This window comes from Sceloporus occidentalis, unplaced genomic scaffold, assembly GCF_023333645.1.
Source record: "Sceloporus occidentalis isolate IW3139 unplaced genomic scaffold, rSceOcc1.0.p SCAF_110, whole genome shotgun sequence".
In the NCBI taxonomy this organism is placed as follows: domain Eukaryota; kingdom Metazoa; phylum Chordata; class Lepidosauria; order Squamata; family Phrynosomatidae; genus Sceloporus; species Sceloporus occidentalis.
In genome coordinates, this window is record NW_028317090.1 from 1,303,875 (window position 1) to 1,320,297 (window position 16,423).

Here is a 16,423-nt window from a genome sequence, read left to right on the forward strand (position 1 = left end):
ACATCACTCCCTCTTTAGCTGATCCTTGGACTTTAATATGATTCTGCTGAATTAATGAGTAACTACAACATGCCAAAAAATAATCCATAAAGATTGAGTGGCACCCTGGACATTAGAAAATCTAATGTAATTTAGTGGTAAAGAAAAATGTTGTTTCATTTTAACCTGATGACAAGGATCTCCACTGTGATATTTTGTTTCTTTCTTTAATGAAGAATTTCTTAGTATTTTCACCTTAGACCTACATTGTTCCAAACTGTCTCCACTGGAATTCTGGCCAATTGCAAGGTTTCTTTAGACAAAGAGAAATATTATTTCATATTGTAGTTTCTAACTATAATATAATATATACACATACAAATATTATAATGAATAATAATTTTAAAGAAAGTTGAAAGAATTATGGTTTTGGTGAAATGGTGCAATTAAGGGGTTTTCCAGGATATATACTTTTCCCATTTTACTGCCCAGCAAGTGCTACAGTGTAGTATGCATGGTGTGTACATTCTCAGAAGGAAATCAGTTACACAGTTATTCATCTCACATACTGTAGGGTAGTATGTTACATGTGATGGTCAGCAACAAGTGAAATGTATGTGTTCTGTGAAAATGGCTGATGCAGTCACCTTAGTTCAACTATAGAAACTGGTTAGACTGCTAAGCATTCCATCCAAGTTTTCATCTCATAGAACATTGCTTTGTTTCCATACAGCTTCATAATGGCAAATGAGGCACGACCCTGCCCATGTGACATTGGCGATAAGTTTGAACATGAAGGACAAGGAGAAGAAATACAGATTGAACACATAAAAGCATATGTGTGTAAACCTAAATCCAGCACTGACAAAGCAATCATTGTAGTCCAGGATATTTTTGGATGGGAGCTTCCTAATACAAGATTCATTGCTGATCTACTCTGTGCTCATGGATACATGTGAGATATATAAAAAAAAAGTTGCTTATATCTAATATTATATGACCATGAATTCCTCAGTATCCTCAAACATGGAAATCTTGACTTCTTACTGTACATATGTATACATATGACAGGGGAGGGCTGGCAGTCAGACAAAAAATCACACTCATACTCGCTACTACCTTGGGGTCACAGAACACAGTGTTAACTTGCCCTGCTGAGTCCTGCCTCTGTGGGCCAGCCTTAATTTTCCAAACAGGGCCAGACTGCCCTTGATATGCAGTTCCCTGCCAACAAAAACCCCCTACGGAGGGGCATTGATATGGATTATGGCTAGTGGATCTCTGTGTGTATACGGTGTATATATACACTGCTCAAAATAATAAAGGGAACACTAAGATTATACATCCTAGATCTGAATGAATGAACTAATCGTATGACATACTTGTGTCTTTACATAGTTGAATGTGCTGACAACACAATCACACAAAAATCCTCAATGGAAATCAAATTTATCAACCCATGGAGGTCTGGATATGGAGTCACAGTCAAAATCAAAATGGAAAACTACACTACAGACTGATCCAACTTTGATGTAATGTCCTTAAAACAAGTCACAATGAGGCTTAGTAGTGTGTGTGGCCTCCACGTGCCCGTCTGACCTCCCTACAACACCTGGGCATGCTCCTGATGAGGTTGCGGATGGTCTCCTGAGGGATGTCCTCCCAGACCTGGACTAAAGCATCCGCCAACTCCTGGACAGTCTGTGGTGCAATGTGGCGTTGGTGGATGGTGCGAAACATGATGTCCCAGATGTGCTCAATCGGATTCAGGTCTGGGGAACGGGCGGCCCAGTCCATAGCATCAATGCCTTCCTCTTGCAGGAACTGCTGACACACCCCAGCCACATGAGGTCTAGCATTGTCTTGCATTAGGAGGAACCCAGGGCCAACCGCACCAGCATATGGTCTCACAAGGGGTCTGAGGATCTCATATCGGTACCTAATGGCAGTCAGGCTACCTCTGGCAAGTACATGGAGGGCTGTGTGGCCCCCCAAAGAAATGCCACCCCACACCATTACTGACCCACCGCCAAACCGGTCATGCTGGAGGATGTTGCAGGCAGCAGAATGTTCTCCATGGCGTTTCCAGACTCTGTCACGTCTGTCACATGTGCTCAGTGTGAACCTGCTTTCATCTGTGAAGAGCACAGGGCGCCAGTGGCAAATATGCCAATCCTGGTGTTCTCTGGCAAATGCCAAACGCCCTGCACGGTGTTGGGCTGTAAGCACAACCCCCACCTGTGGACGTCGGACCCTCATACCACCCTCATGGAGTCTGTTTCTGACCTTTTGAGTGGACACATGCACATTTGTGGCCTGCTGGAGGTCATTTTGCAGGGCTCTGGCTGGGTTTTTGCCCTCCTACGGCCTCCTCCACGTCTCCTGATGTACTGGCCTGTCTTCTGGTAACGCCTCCATGCTCTGGACACCACGCTGACAGACACAGCAAACCTTCTTGCCACAGCTCGCATTACCTGAGCCACTTGTGTGGGTTGTAGACTCCGTCTCATGCTACCACTAGAGTGAAAGCACCGCCAGCATTCAAAAGTGACCAAAACATCAGCCAGGAAGCATAGGAACTGAGAAGTGGTCTGTGGTCACCACCTGCAGAACCACTCCTTTATTGGGGGTGTCTTGCTAATTGCCTATAATTTCCACCTGTTGTCTGTTCCATTTGCACAACAGCATGTGAAATTGATTCTCCATCAGTGTTGCTTCCTGAGTGGACAGTGTGATTTCACAGAAGTGTGATTGACTTCGAGTTACAATGTGTTGTTTAAGTGTTCCCTTTATTATTTTGAGCAGTGTATATATATATATATATATATATATATTGTCACCCTATATATATATATATATGTATAACTTCATTGTGTGTGTCTATATGTAAAATAGTCCCATAGCAAAGAAAATCTTTACGTGTTTATCTGTTTCATCTAATAATTCAGAGCAATCTGCCCAGATTTTTTTGTGGGAAAAGACCCTTGGAAACCAACAGATGACTGGTCTGTTTTCCCTGAATGGCTGAAATCTCGACAAGCAACAAACGTTGGCAAGTAAGATGATACATGGTATTTTTAAATATGTTTCTTTGCACAATGAGAAAAAAAATAGCTTCATAGTTATACAATGTAAAAAATGTAAGACTCGATAAGTGAAATTTAAATCAAGATGGCAATTTTTGTATCCTAGAAGATTGACTCTGTCTACATCATAATATTCTGTCAAGCTACTGAAAGTATGTGATAAAAGCTATTGTTATCAATGGCCCTATCAGTTAGGTGACAAGCAAACTTAATCCCTTAAGGATCAGGCTGTTTTTTACTTTTTGTACCCTTTGGGACCGAGGCTGTTTTAACAATTTTGCGGTGCTCGTGTTTCATGTAATTTTCTCCTCACCCATTTAGTGCACCCACACTATTATATATTGGTTTTTTTTTAGAACAAGAAGGGCTTTCTTGAGATACCATTGTTTTGATCATATCATCTAATTTCCTATAATAAAATATGATGAAAAATTGAAAAACAAACACTTTTTCTCACTTTTATTTGAAAAATCTTTTACTCATCCAAAAAAGCTAATGAAAAAACCTGCTAAATAGATTCTACTGTTTGTCCTGAGTTTAGAAATACCCAATGTTTTTATGTTTTTTTTATTTTGCTTTTTTCTGCAAGTTATTGGGCAATTAGTGCTATTTTAAAACCATTTTTTTCCAAATCTGGCCATTCTGCCCCATGTGCTATTTGGGGTATCTTTGAAGCTGGCCAACGCAATTTAACCTATCAAACCATATATTATTGAAAACTAGACACCTCAAGGTATTTCAAATGCTGGTATTTTAACCCTTTCCATGCCTGAGATTCTACCACCAGCCTTTGCCAAAGTTTGTAGTAGTAATTTTTTTGTATTTTTTTCACACAAATTGTAGTTCAGGTATAAATTTATAGCTCTGGGTATACTTCACTTTCAAACAACACCCCAATATGTGTTCAGCAACATCTCCCGAGTACAGTGATACCACCCATGCATGGGTTTGTCTGGTGTTTGGAGGCTAAAAGGCCACATTTGGGAAGTGCACTTTTCCCCCCATTTTGGTCAGTCTGTGCCTATGCCCTATCTTTGACCACTGCAATTTACCCCATCAAACCATTCTTTTTTTTTATTAGACACCCCTTCAGTATTTGAAATGCTTTTACTTTAACTCTTTCCATGTCAAGACTTTTGGGAAGATACAGCACTAATTTTAGCACTTGCTCATAATAATACACTTAATTTTTTATTTTTATTCTTTTTGGACTTTTTTACATTTTGCTGGAACTGGATGGTTTTTCTGATGCATAATTATTTTACTAGAAAGCTGGGCTCCATTGACTTGCATGGTTGAATGCAGTACCTGTATTCAGTGGCGACTCTAGAAACAATATATAGGGGGGGCACACAAGATACCACAGTCAAACTGGGGGGGGATTAATAATTTCCACCATTAAATCATACCACTGAAAAAACATATATATATTGCCAAAAGTAATGTGCTATGGAATGATACTTTTGTTATTGGACAATACAATACTTGATCATTCAACATGGGAAGCCTGAAGCCACAATTTAGTATGACTAATCCTTGAAATCCTTTAAACAACACAATACCTTAACTTTTGCACTAAATGATTTCAGGGCCTAATATTAGATCCTGCTGCTGATATGTATATATATATATATATTAGCCCCTGCTGCCCATATATATTAATATTAGCCCCAGTTGCCGACATATATATATTAATATTAGTCTTTGCTGCCGATATATATATAAATATATATATAAATATTAGACCCTGCTGCTGATAGGTATAGATCAACACATTAACACACAAACCCAGCTTTGCATGTATAGATCAATTGAAATTCACTTGTGATCTCAGCACTGAAGGTATATATCAAATCAACAGAATCAGACATACAAATCCTGTATTTGCAGGTATACAATAATAATATATGAAACGTAGCATTGCAGGTATAGATCAAATAAATACAAGGAAACAGCATTGCAGGTATTAATCAACTGAACAAGACATACAAACCCTGTATTTGCAGGCATACATAAATAATGTATGGAAACATAGCATAGCAGATATGGATCTACAGAATAACACAGAAACCCAGCTTTGCAGGTGTAGATCAATTGGAATTCACATAAAAACACAGCATTAAAAGTATATTTAAAACCCCCTAAATTACAGGCACAGATCACAGGTTTAGGGCTGAAACAACTAATCGATAAAATCGATAATAATCGATAATGAAAATCGTTGTCAACGATTTTCATTATCGATTAATCTAATCGATTTTTATCGATTATAAAAATTATAATCCAACCTCAAACAGAGATCGGATTATAACACTAGAATCCAGATCCCCCGCAACGCTGCAGGGGACCTGGATTCCCCTCACTGTCGGCCGGTCTCTCACTTCCGTCTCTCTCCCCCTCCCATACACCCCTCTGACTCCTCCCCCCTCCCATACATCACTCTGCCTCTCTACCCGGCTCCGTTACTGACTTCATAGAAGCCTCAGCGTAAGTGAAGGGCAGTAACGGAGGCTGTCTGTGCGCATCGTTTAGACCCCCACCGACTGACAGAGGATCATCCTCTCTGTCAGCCGGTGGGGGTCTGCATCGCACAGACAGCCTCCGTTACTCACCTTCACTTACGCTGAGGCTTCTATGAAGCTGCAGTGAAAGTTCCTGTCAGTAACGGAGCCAGGTAGAGAGGCAGAGCGGTGTACGGGAGGGGGGAGGAGGCAGAGTGGAGTATGGGAGGGGGGAGGAGGCAGAGTGATGTAGGGGAGGGGGAGGAGCCAAAGTGATGTATGGGAGGGGGAGGAGGCAGAGTGGTTATGGGAGGGGGAGGAGCCAGAGTGGAGTATGGGAGGGGGCAAAGTGGTATATGGGAGGGGGAGGAGGCAAAGTGATGTATGGGAGGAGGCAGAGTGGAGTATGGGAGGGGGGAGGAGGCAGAGTGGAGTATGGGAGGGGGAGGAGGCAGAGTGGTGTATGGGAGGGGGAGGAGCCAGAGTGGTGTATGGGAGGGGGAGGAGCCAGAGTGGTGTATGGGAGGGGGAGGAGCCAGAGTGGTGTATGGGTGAGTTATAGTGGTGTATGGGGGGGTATTATGAATTTCAGGGCATATAGGGGGTATAAGGCATATCGATATTAGGCATATCATGGGGGCATAAAACATATCTGGGGGTAAAAGGTATATCAGGGGGCTCAGTGGCATATAGGGGTATAAGGCATATCGATATTAGGCATATCAGGGGGGCATAAAACATATCTGGGGTAAAAGGTATATCAGGGGGCTCAGTTGCATATCACTGGCATATAAGAGGTATAAGGCATATATGGGGGCAGAGTGGCAAGCTGGGGGTCAGATGTGCATAACCGGGGGCAGTTTGGTAAAAATAATAAATTTTTTCTCATAGTTTTTATTAAATATGAAAAATAGTTAACATATGAATTAATATTTACTAATAACTTTGTATTAAAACCTAGTTTGAGAAACACTGTGTTTGGGTTCTTGTAGCTTTTATTATTATGTCAGTAAAATAAGAAGGTGAATAGAGAGAGAGAGAGGCCAAGTGTAAATTGTACGTTTTTTATTACATTATTTAAAATTTAAAAAAATTAAATTGAAATTAAATTTTTTTATCCGATTAATCGATTAATCGAAAAAATAATCGGCCAACTAATCGATTATTAAAATAATCGTTAGTTGCAGCCCTACACAGGTTGCAAACCCCAAAGCCAGCCCTGGCATCCACACTGCCCACATAGAACCTGGCCAGCACCCAGATAACACACATAAGATTTGCCATCTTTGTCCCATATACACCCTGCCTGTGCCATCTTGGTCCCTAAGGCTCAAACATCATGCTAGTGCCATCTTTGCCCTTCCACAATTATACATCTATGATACACACAAACACATTAACTCATGCTCTCCCTCATTCAGACAAATCATCCACATATTAACTCATGCTCTCCCTCATTCAGACAATTCATCCACATATTAACTCATGCTCTCCCTCATTCAGACAGTTCATCCACATATTAACTCATGCTCTCCCTCATTCAGACATCTCATCCACATATTAACTCATGCTCTCCCTCATTCAGACAATTCATCCACACATTAACTCATGCTCTCCCTCATTCAGACAATTCATCCACATATTAACGCATGCTCTCCCTCATTCGGACAATTCATCCATTTTAAGAAACTACGCTCCTTGGAGCTTCAAATGAGGGGCTACATGTATTTCTAGGACAAAAGTTGAGTGCACAAATAATGATGGAATATGTCGCTTTGGCTAGAAAATATGTTTTTTCTAACCATAGCATAACCATGTTCATTTGTGTCTTGCGCACTCCAGGTTTGTACTAGAAACACATACACCCCCTCATTTGATGCGCCAAGGGGTGTACTTTTTGTGCCATAATTTAACTTCTTACGTGAGCAGTAATGCCACGTCAGGGCTTCAACCCTAATTACTGACCATTCACACGCCTTTCATATCTCCATTCACTCGCAGAAGCACACACCATACTTTCCATACATTCACTCACAGAAGCACACACCATTCTTTCCCTTTACAATCCCAAAGAAATTATGGTAAAGGGAGAAAAAAAAATCACTTTTACAGCAAAAATAAGTCTTGCAGTAAAAATGCAAGGCGCTGCAGGGATGAGATGGTTACTCACGTACCGCACAGGCTAAATGGCTGATTTTAATAATATTTGCAGTTCATCAGGATTTCAAAAACTTGCTTCCCTCAACCGTTGGCTAAATTTAACTCCATGATCAATGGGATCGTGGGATAAAAAATTAGTATCGGCCATTTTTAAAAAGGGAATGTGACTTTTTATAGCTATATGATCACTGTGGTAACATTGGCTACCACAGTGATCATTTAGCTAGAATACTTAAACTTTTTTTTTTTAAATTTAAACTACTTTATGTTTAAATAATTTAATATGGGGGTCTCTAGGCAATTTTGATCTTTTTTTTAATCTGCCTTTAGAGACCCCCAAATCATTTTTTTTACATTTTTATTTTTGTAACTTAGTATTTTTTATTCTTTTACAAGCTATATACCATTGGAAAGGTGAGGTAATTACCTTTCCAACGGTATATGTTGGGGGTCTGTAGCTGCTTAGATGCCTGAGATACAGGCATCTAAGCAGCATGCCCCCATACCTCTTTAACTGACAATTGTCAGTTGTTAATAAAGTTGCGCGGTGACGTCATCGCGTCATTGCGCGAGACGTCACCGGCCGGATCGGGTGGCCCCGGTGATGCCCTTCAGTTTGAGGGGCAGATCGCCGGGGTAGGTGGTGATGGAGGTCCACAGACCTCCATCAAGGTAGGGTAGTGCTAGTGACGGCATGGTGCCGTCGTTAGCACCTGACTGTGACTGCTAGCGACGGCACCATGCCGTCGTTAGCAGTCAAGGGGTTAAAGTCCCATTGCGGGACTGTCCTGGGTGGCTTCAAATTCGGTGGGGGGGCAAGGAATATCCTAGGGGGGCCAATTGCCCCACCTTGCAACGCCCCTGTAGGGACGCCACTGCCTGTATTCAAGCTGCAAATGGAGCCAGAGTTCTCAAGAGGGTCTGGAGACCCTCTAGCAAACTTTTCCAACTTTATTTTTTTAAAGGATGCGCCGCCATCTTGCGAGTGGCAAAATCACTCACGGTGGCGGTTGTGACCGCTCTCTGGGACAGTCACAGAGCGTCCTGGGGTGAGTGTTTGGTGTTGCTGAATGCCTCGTTATCAAGGCATTTCAGTGACACCACTGAAGTTTAGGAGGCGATCGTTGATCGCGTCCTAAACTCTTTTAAAACAGGCGTCCGCTGCAATACAGTGTATGGTGGATGTTGACGCCCCAGGGAGGGCCTCTGATGCCGATCTCGGTGTTGCTGAATGCCTCGACATTAAGGCATTACAGCAACACCGTCTAAGCGAAGAAAGCGATTGTAGATCACTTTCTAAGCTTGTTTAATGAAATGACGTGGCCAGGCACGTCATTGGTTATCACTTGACTGTTTTTGCGTGACGTGCCTGGCCCGTCAATGGATGTTAAGGGGTGAAATATGCTTTGTGGTTTTTTTTTTGCAAATGGCATGTTACCTAATATGCTTGTTTAATGACCGTTTTTGCATGACGTGCCTGGCCCGTCAATGGACGTTAAGCGGTTAAATATGCTTTGATTTTTTTTTTATAAATATTTTTCTTGCAAATGGCATGTTACCTAATATTTTAAATAACAGAGGAGAGACGCTTAATATTTTATTATATTTATTATAAGAAGAGCTCCTAAAGGAGGACAACTGGCAGGTATAGTTAAGTACATTGTATTGTGTAGTCATTACTCTCCATTTACAGCACACTCATGTCCGTTTAGTTAGCATCACAACAAATAAAATGTTTAGTTGCTATTGTAGAAACATGTGAAACCTGACATGTCTAAAAATATACCCAAATTTAAAGTATACCAGGTAGCATGTGAAAGCTGGGGGCTCTAACACTTTGAATCTTTTTTTCTCTTTTTTAATGTTTGGGGCGAAAATAGACCCCAAATTTGTCTTTAATTGTATTTACTGTGCCTGTGCATTTGGTTACAGAGAGACAGATGTAGTTCTGAAGTATCTCAAAGAACAGTGTCATGTCAAAAAGATTGGAGTAATTGGCTTTTGTTGGGGAGGAACCGTGACTCATCACCTGATGTTAACTTATCCAGAACTAAAGGCTGGGGTTTCATTTTATGGTAAGTAAGGGTAATTTATTGTTTTAAAGAGCCCTAACTAAAACAACCTGAGGCACTGATCTCTTGCAACAGCAGCAAACTTTAATATTAATGGTCTCTGGGCCAACCTCTATTGTTGGCACCCTAACATACTTTATGTATTTGCGTGGACCATACTTGTCCATGTAATCGTTATAAGAACCTGTTATTTTTAGGTCAACTCACCCTCATCTTAAGCTGAAGCTGTGGCCAGATTTCACTGTTGATGTTGCAGAGACACATAGCAGACATCCATGTGTTTATTGAAATATCTATACAGTATATTTATGCTTGTGATTATACCAAATACATTTTTAATCAATGACATATCTAATTATTAATTACATCAAGAGGTGTTTTTGTTCCACACAACTTAAAATACAAGATAGACTTCATCATCACTGACAATACCAACTCAGAAACATATTGTATTAGTAATAAGGCCAGTATACTGCCCTCACTCACCTGCATTTGAAGCACAAGGTGTTCAATCACAGCACAAGAAACAGTCCTGTCCTGTCTCACAACCCAGAGAGGATATGCCAATTGAACATATAACTTAAGGCAGGGGGTTATTGAATCTATTCCCCTCAGTTTTATTCAATTTTCCCTTCATTTTCTTTGCCTGTAATCACACTGACAAACGGGCGTCAGCCAGGGCTTTGAAAAATTATTAGTGGAGAAAGTGGCATCTGTTGGTCTCTAAAATGTTTGAGCTTGGGGAAGCTGCTCATCTTGCTCTGTGAGAAAGACTCCTCTGGTAAACAGCTATATAATTACACACAAAACAAGCAATATTACCCATTTTCATATGTGGGCTTTTTGAGTTTTTATTCTTGTTTCTTACGTGGATTATGCATGTCAAAGCCCCCATGAGCATACCTGGGAACTTGTAGGCTCTGGCTACCTGGGGTCCTCCCTATTTAAGGGGAATTGCTTGGCAACATGTGGGGTTAGCCACATGAGGGAGTGGGGGCTATCTGTGGTGGATGGTAAGTGGACATGCCTAAACACCATTCCTCCAACACAATGATTTAATGCTGCAACCAAGAGTCTTCAGATGAAACCCAGAGAGGTCCCAGGTATCCCCATGAATTAACAGAGCCCTAAGTATCTACTTGTGTAAAAGCACCATTTATAATAGAGTATTTAGCCTATTGTAGCCCAACATTTGATGAATGTGGAATGATTCCTAATTATGCCATAGTATTTTGTAAATTTTCTATCCAACTGAATAAAACACAAATAATAGTGCAAAATGCTCATGTTAACTCTTTTGTGACACATGATGTATTACTACAGCTTTTGAAACATGATATATGTGACAGAGGTCACAGTACGTCCTATGGTTTTTGCACTGCCGAGGATGTTTCTCTGGCATCTCCCCAGTTAGCAGGAACTAGCATCGTTAGCTTTCTGCTGACTGATCCGGTGTAAAAAAAAAAAAAGTATTAATGTAGCGCCGACCGGCGGCATCAGCAGCCGTTTAGATTAGATTTCGTCCGGCCTGGGGGGCAATTGCCACCTGCCCCTGATTGTGGTTGTCAGGAGAGTTGTGGTTTTACCTGTCTCACTTCACTATTCATTATGGCCCAACACTGGCAGGTTTCTCAAGAAAGACTGGCTGTATTATATATGATTATGGCTGACAGTATAGTTTAATATGTGAAAAAGAAATCTCACTCATTTAACTATGCATTATACAGGACCAACCACTATCCTCCTGCATTAGAATCTTTATAGGAACAGACCTTCATAGTGTATCATGAAGTCAAGGAGTTGAAATCACCATTTTACCGTAAACTCTCCTGAAAATTCTCCTTGTAGTGAATAACTACCTCTTTAGTGTTATTCATAACTTTAGCAGTGTGGCTTTGTATGCTACTATGGACGTTATAGAATACCAAACTTATGTTAAAAATAATTTTACTTGTTTACTTTCTCTTATCTTAATTTACATCTGTTTTCATTATCATAGGTATAATGCTTGATCAAGCTAGCAGATATAATTTGCTAAACCCAACCTTATTTATTTTTGGTGAATTGGATCCTGTCATTCCACTTGAACAGGTAACAAATGTTTATATATTTATTTTTGAATTATTTTTGTCTTGAATGTCATCTACTCAAAGGAAATATAAATCACCCTCAAGGTAGATGCCCACTGTAACAAATACACAGCACATAACAGAAGTAAAAAGGTGCACAACAAGAAATTAAATAAATGCAGTGGAACATGTTATATCATATTACCGTATTTGCTCAATTATAAGATGACCCTGATTATAAAACGACCCCCCAAAATCTAAATATTTATTTAGGAAAAAAAGAAAAAGCCTGAATATAAGATGACCCTATAGGAAAAAAAGTTTTACTAGTAAATGTTAATTCATGTAAACTATTTTTTTTAATAAAATCTATGATTGAGAAAAATATTTTTTTTGTTTTTATTTCCTTTTATTTTACAACCTGCCCCCCAGTTATGCACATCTGCCCCCATATGCCACTGTGCCCCAGAAATGCCTTATACCCCTATATGCCATTGTGACCCATGATATACCTTTTACCCCTCTAAATACCACTGTGCCCCATGATATGCCTTTTGACCCCTTATGTGCCACTCTGTCCCCAGAAATGCCTTATACCCCTATATGCCACTCTGGCATTTAGGGGCAAAAAGGCATATTATGGGGCAGAGTGGCATATAGAGGGTTGAAACGCATATCTGGAGGCAGAGTAGCATTAAGGGGGTTAAAAGGCATATCATAGGGCACTCTGCCTACAGAAATGCCTTATGCCCCCCATTTAACCCCCTCCATGCCTCCATCGGGCATACACCCTCCGGCTGTAAGAGAGAATTTCCCGCAGCGTTGCGGGGAACTTTCCTGTCTGACAGCCGGTGAAGGTCTGCGCAATGGAACGCAGACAACCCTCGCTGCTAACGGCACCTCCTTCCAGCTGCAGCGGAAGTTGCCTATGCGAAGCTCGTAGACGTCTACCCGCTGCCCTGACTACACACCAGGGAGTCAGAAGCACCGGTAAGTATGGGGGGGGCATAAGACAGGAGGATCCAGGTCCCCTGCAGCGCTGCGGGGGATCTGGATCTTAGTCTCATAGTCAGACCTATTTGAGGTCTGATTATAAGATGACCCCGATTATAAGACGAGCATTTGCTCTGAAAAAAATCTTGTCTTATAAGCGAGCAAATACGGTATTAGCTTGGTTAGCTCAATCTACCATACATACATACACACTGACACCTTATAATACTGCCTGTGATAAGCAATAGGATGCCTCAGTTTTCATTACTTTGTCTGACCAATGAAGTTCTGTTAAGGGAGTGGACTGTATTAGCATTGCCAGAAATAATCGGCTCCGTGTGGTGTTTGAGCAAGTCAATCAAAGTATAAAAGGACTTCTTATAATGGCAGCCTCCAGATCTCTAGATAAAGGAAATTTATTGAAACAAAGAAGATAAAATCAGTTTTTAAGGATAAAAAATATTGTTGTCTATGGGACTTCTCTTTTAACAATGACGTGAACACACAACGTTCTGGTGCAAAAGAGGAAGAATGCCCTGCTATTACAAGTTTAAAAGGTGGAATAAGATTGAAATAGTTATGTCTTTTTGTAGGTGTAAAGAATATAAAATCGTATGTAGGAAATTCCAAGGAATAGGTATATCAATGGTAAAATGCTGAAGAAGGAAGTGGGAACAAATGATGATGGTTGATAAGAAATGTCAAAATAAAGTCATGGAGAAAACAAAGTGGGAGTTTAGGAATGTATTAAGATAAGCAAAGATAAAGGTGGTGCAGTGTTAAGGCCTAACTAGGTAAAGGTGAGGAGTTATACACAAATCCAGTGGGTTAGCAACACTGCAAATCAGCCACCAAATAAACTCTGAAGTGAATATAAAATATTTTTTATTCAGACTTTCATAAACAGCAGGACAACAAACTGGACACGTTTTGCACGTAAGTGCTCCTCATGGTGACACGTTTTGCACATAAATGCTCCTCATGGTGAAAGTTTATGCTGGAAAGTATGGGAACCCGATATGGGGGGGACTGGCACAATGGGCAGCAAATGAAGAGTTATGAAAATAACACAATTCGCATGGCAGTGGTTTTCAGAATGGATTGGAGTGGTGAAAAGCAGGAGCATGAGGCTAGTTAGTGTGGAGATGCAGTAATCTCACTCAAAATAAACCACACATTGCCAAAGAGACTTGTTCCTGTGCTTTGTTACTCTAGAGAACTGTACATATGATCCTAAAAGGTGGCCTCCAGGTACAGAGACCAATGGGTTTTGCCACAGGATAGAGTTTGCTAGACATAACTAGTAATAAAAGAACAAGAGGACAAAAAGACTAAAGACATTTAGAAAATCACAGTATTATTATAAAGTTTGTAATTTTGGTCACTGAAATCATTGGTAGCTCAACCAAAGATTGTGAGGATTGTGGTTTTATGATTGTTAAGTGTTGAATAAAAAAGTGCTTAGAACAACTTAAAGTATTTGGTGGAACCATCACTGGGGTACAATTTTGGACCCATAAAAGCATAGGAGAGGGGCTATGGAGATAAGAATAATTTGCAGTAATGTAGTGATAACAATATAGATTCTACAGCAACAAGTAATGAAGTACATTGTAACTGATAATTATCTATTTAATTCAATTAATAATTGACTCCCATAATCTATAAAAGGCAAGCAGGGTGCTGCGTTGTACAGCTAGAAGCATTAAAAGCAGAACGTGAGAGGTAATTCTGTCACTTTAGGTGAGGTCTGACCAGGGGTATGTAGAGTATTGTGTACAGTTCTGAAGACCCCATCTCCGGAAGGATATTGAACTTGAGACAAACGGAGCTCAAAGTGTATAGCTTGGAGGAAAGAAGAGAGAGCGGAGATGTGATAGAGACATTTAAATACATAAATGGGTTAAACAAAGTACAAGATGGAAGTTTATTTATAAGAAGAAGAAATGCTAGAATAAAAGCCCATAATCTAAAAGTAGATGGTCAGACGTTTACATGCAATGTAAGGATGTTTTACGTTACCGAGAGTGTGGTAGGTAAATAGAAAAGCCCCCCGTTAGAAGTGGTAGAGGCTAATACAGTGAGGGAATTTAAATATACATGGGACAGGTATAAAGCTATTTTGAATCTAATGAGAACAAGGATTGATTAAGGTCTGGATCCTAACATCAGGAAAAATATGCAGACCTGAAAATGAAAAGCAGCCCTGAAAATATTTGGACACCAACCCACATGCCACCAAGAGGGGTGTAACTAGAAAAACTGCACCCCAGTTTCACAAGCAACATGTCCCACACTGCCCTCTTAGCCCCAAACAGCTTGTCTGTGCCATCTAGTAACTCTCTCTTATAGTAGCAATTAGGGTTAAGGGTTTTCAGGATGACTAATAGGATGTATAAATAAAATGAAAAGAGAAGTTGCCGGGTTAGTGCATGCATGGTTTTAGAAGGTGGTTGGCACACAGCTTGGGATGTAACAGGAAGGCTACGAGAAAAGGAGAGAGGTGAAATAAGAGAAAGTTGTTTTAGGTAACAGGGGCAGCATTTTGGCATGTGGGAGACGAGCAGGAATCAGGACAAAGGAGTGTACATAAAAAAAATTCTCAATCATAGCTTTTATTAAATATTAAAAAATAGTTTACATAATTTAATATTTACTAGTAAAACTTTTTTCCTATAGGGTCATTTTATATTCAGGCTTTTTATTTTTTCTTATTTTTTTTTCTTATAATCGAGAAAATACGGTATATATTTCTTTAATGATTGGACTGTGTTTTTTTTATTTCAGGTAACTGTACTAGAGGAAAGATTAAAAGAACACACAAAAGTTGATTTTGAGGTAAAGATATTTCCAAAACAGACACATGGATTTGTACACAGAAAGAAAGAAGACATAAACCCTGAAGATAAATATTACATTAATGAAGCAAGAAAGGACATGATAGATTGGCTTAACAAATATATCAACTAAATTGCAGATATTCACTTGATGTTAAATTGTGATTTCACTTTATTTCCACAGTTAATAAATAACAAGAAATTCTCAATGCTTATAATAGCCACACCAGATGACTAAAATGCCTCTCATAATTTTAGAAATATTTTGACTACTAATACTACTGCTGGAAGTGAACACATTTTAAGAGGAACTGTGTTTTGGAGGAACATGTAATTTTTACTTAGCTAAAATGTCTTGAAAATTGATAATTTCTCTTGATCTAAAATACTACCATGTGTTGTTTTTTTTGTTCTGCAGTAATCAAATTATGCTTGGGATAAGTAAGTTACTATTTTTGTAATCATAGTTTCTCATTAATAAAATACATATGGTTAATAACTCATTGACATCATCTTTGGTTATGACATTCTATAAAATAAAGTGTTGCAAATGGTCTTGCGGAAGAATGCAAATTTTCTGCCAGTATTTTCTGATAACATGCTGCATTCATCTGTGCCTTTAGAGTTCACACACCCCAAAAACATCACTGAACCAGCACAATGCTTCACAGTGGGGATGGTATTCTTTTTGCTATAGGCCTTGATGACCCCTCTCCATACATAGCG

At 39.8% G+C, this 16,423-nt stretch overlaps 1 protein-coding gene across 1 annotated transcript; it reads left to right on the forward strand.

Annotated features, from left to right (window-relative positions):
- The first annotated feature begins 719 nt into the window (after positions 1 to 719).
- Positions 720 to 15,830, forward strand: LOC149283175 (carboxymethylenebutenolidase homolog). Its single transcript, XM_089497902.1, has 5 exons — positions 720 to 934; positions 2,928 to 3,035; positions 9,659 to 9,801; positions 11,798 to 11,889; positions 15,648 to 15,830. The coding sequence occupies exons 1-5, from the start codon at positions 720 to 722 to the stop codon at positions 15,828 to 15,830; spliced, it is 741 nt and encodes a 246-aa protein (XP_089354028.1).
- Positions 15,831 to 16,423: the final 593 nt, after the last annotated feature.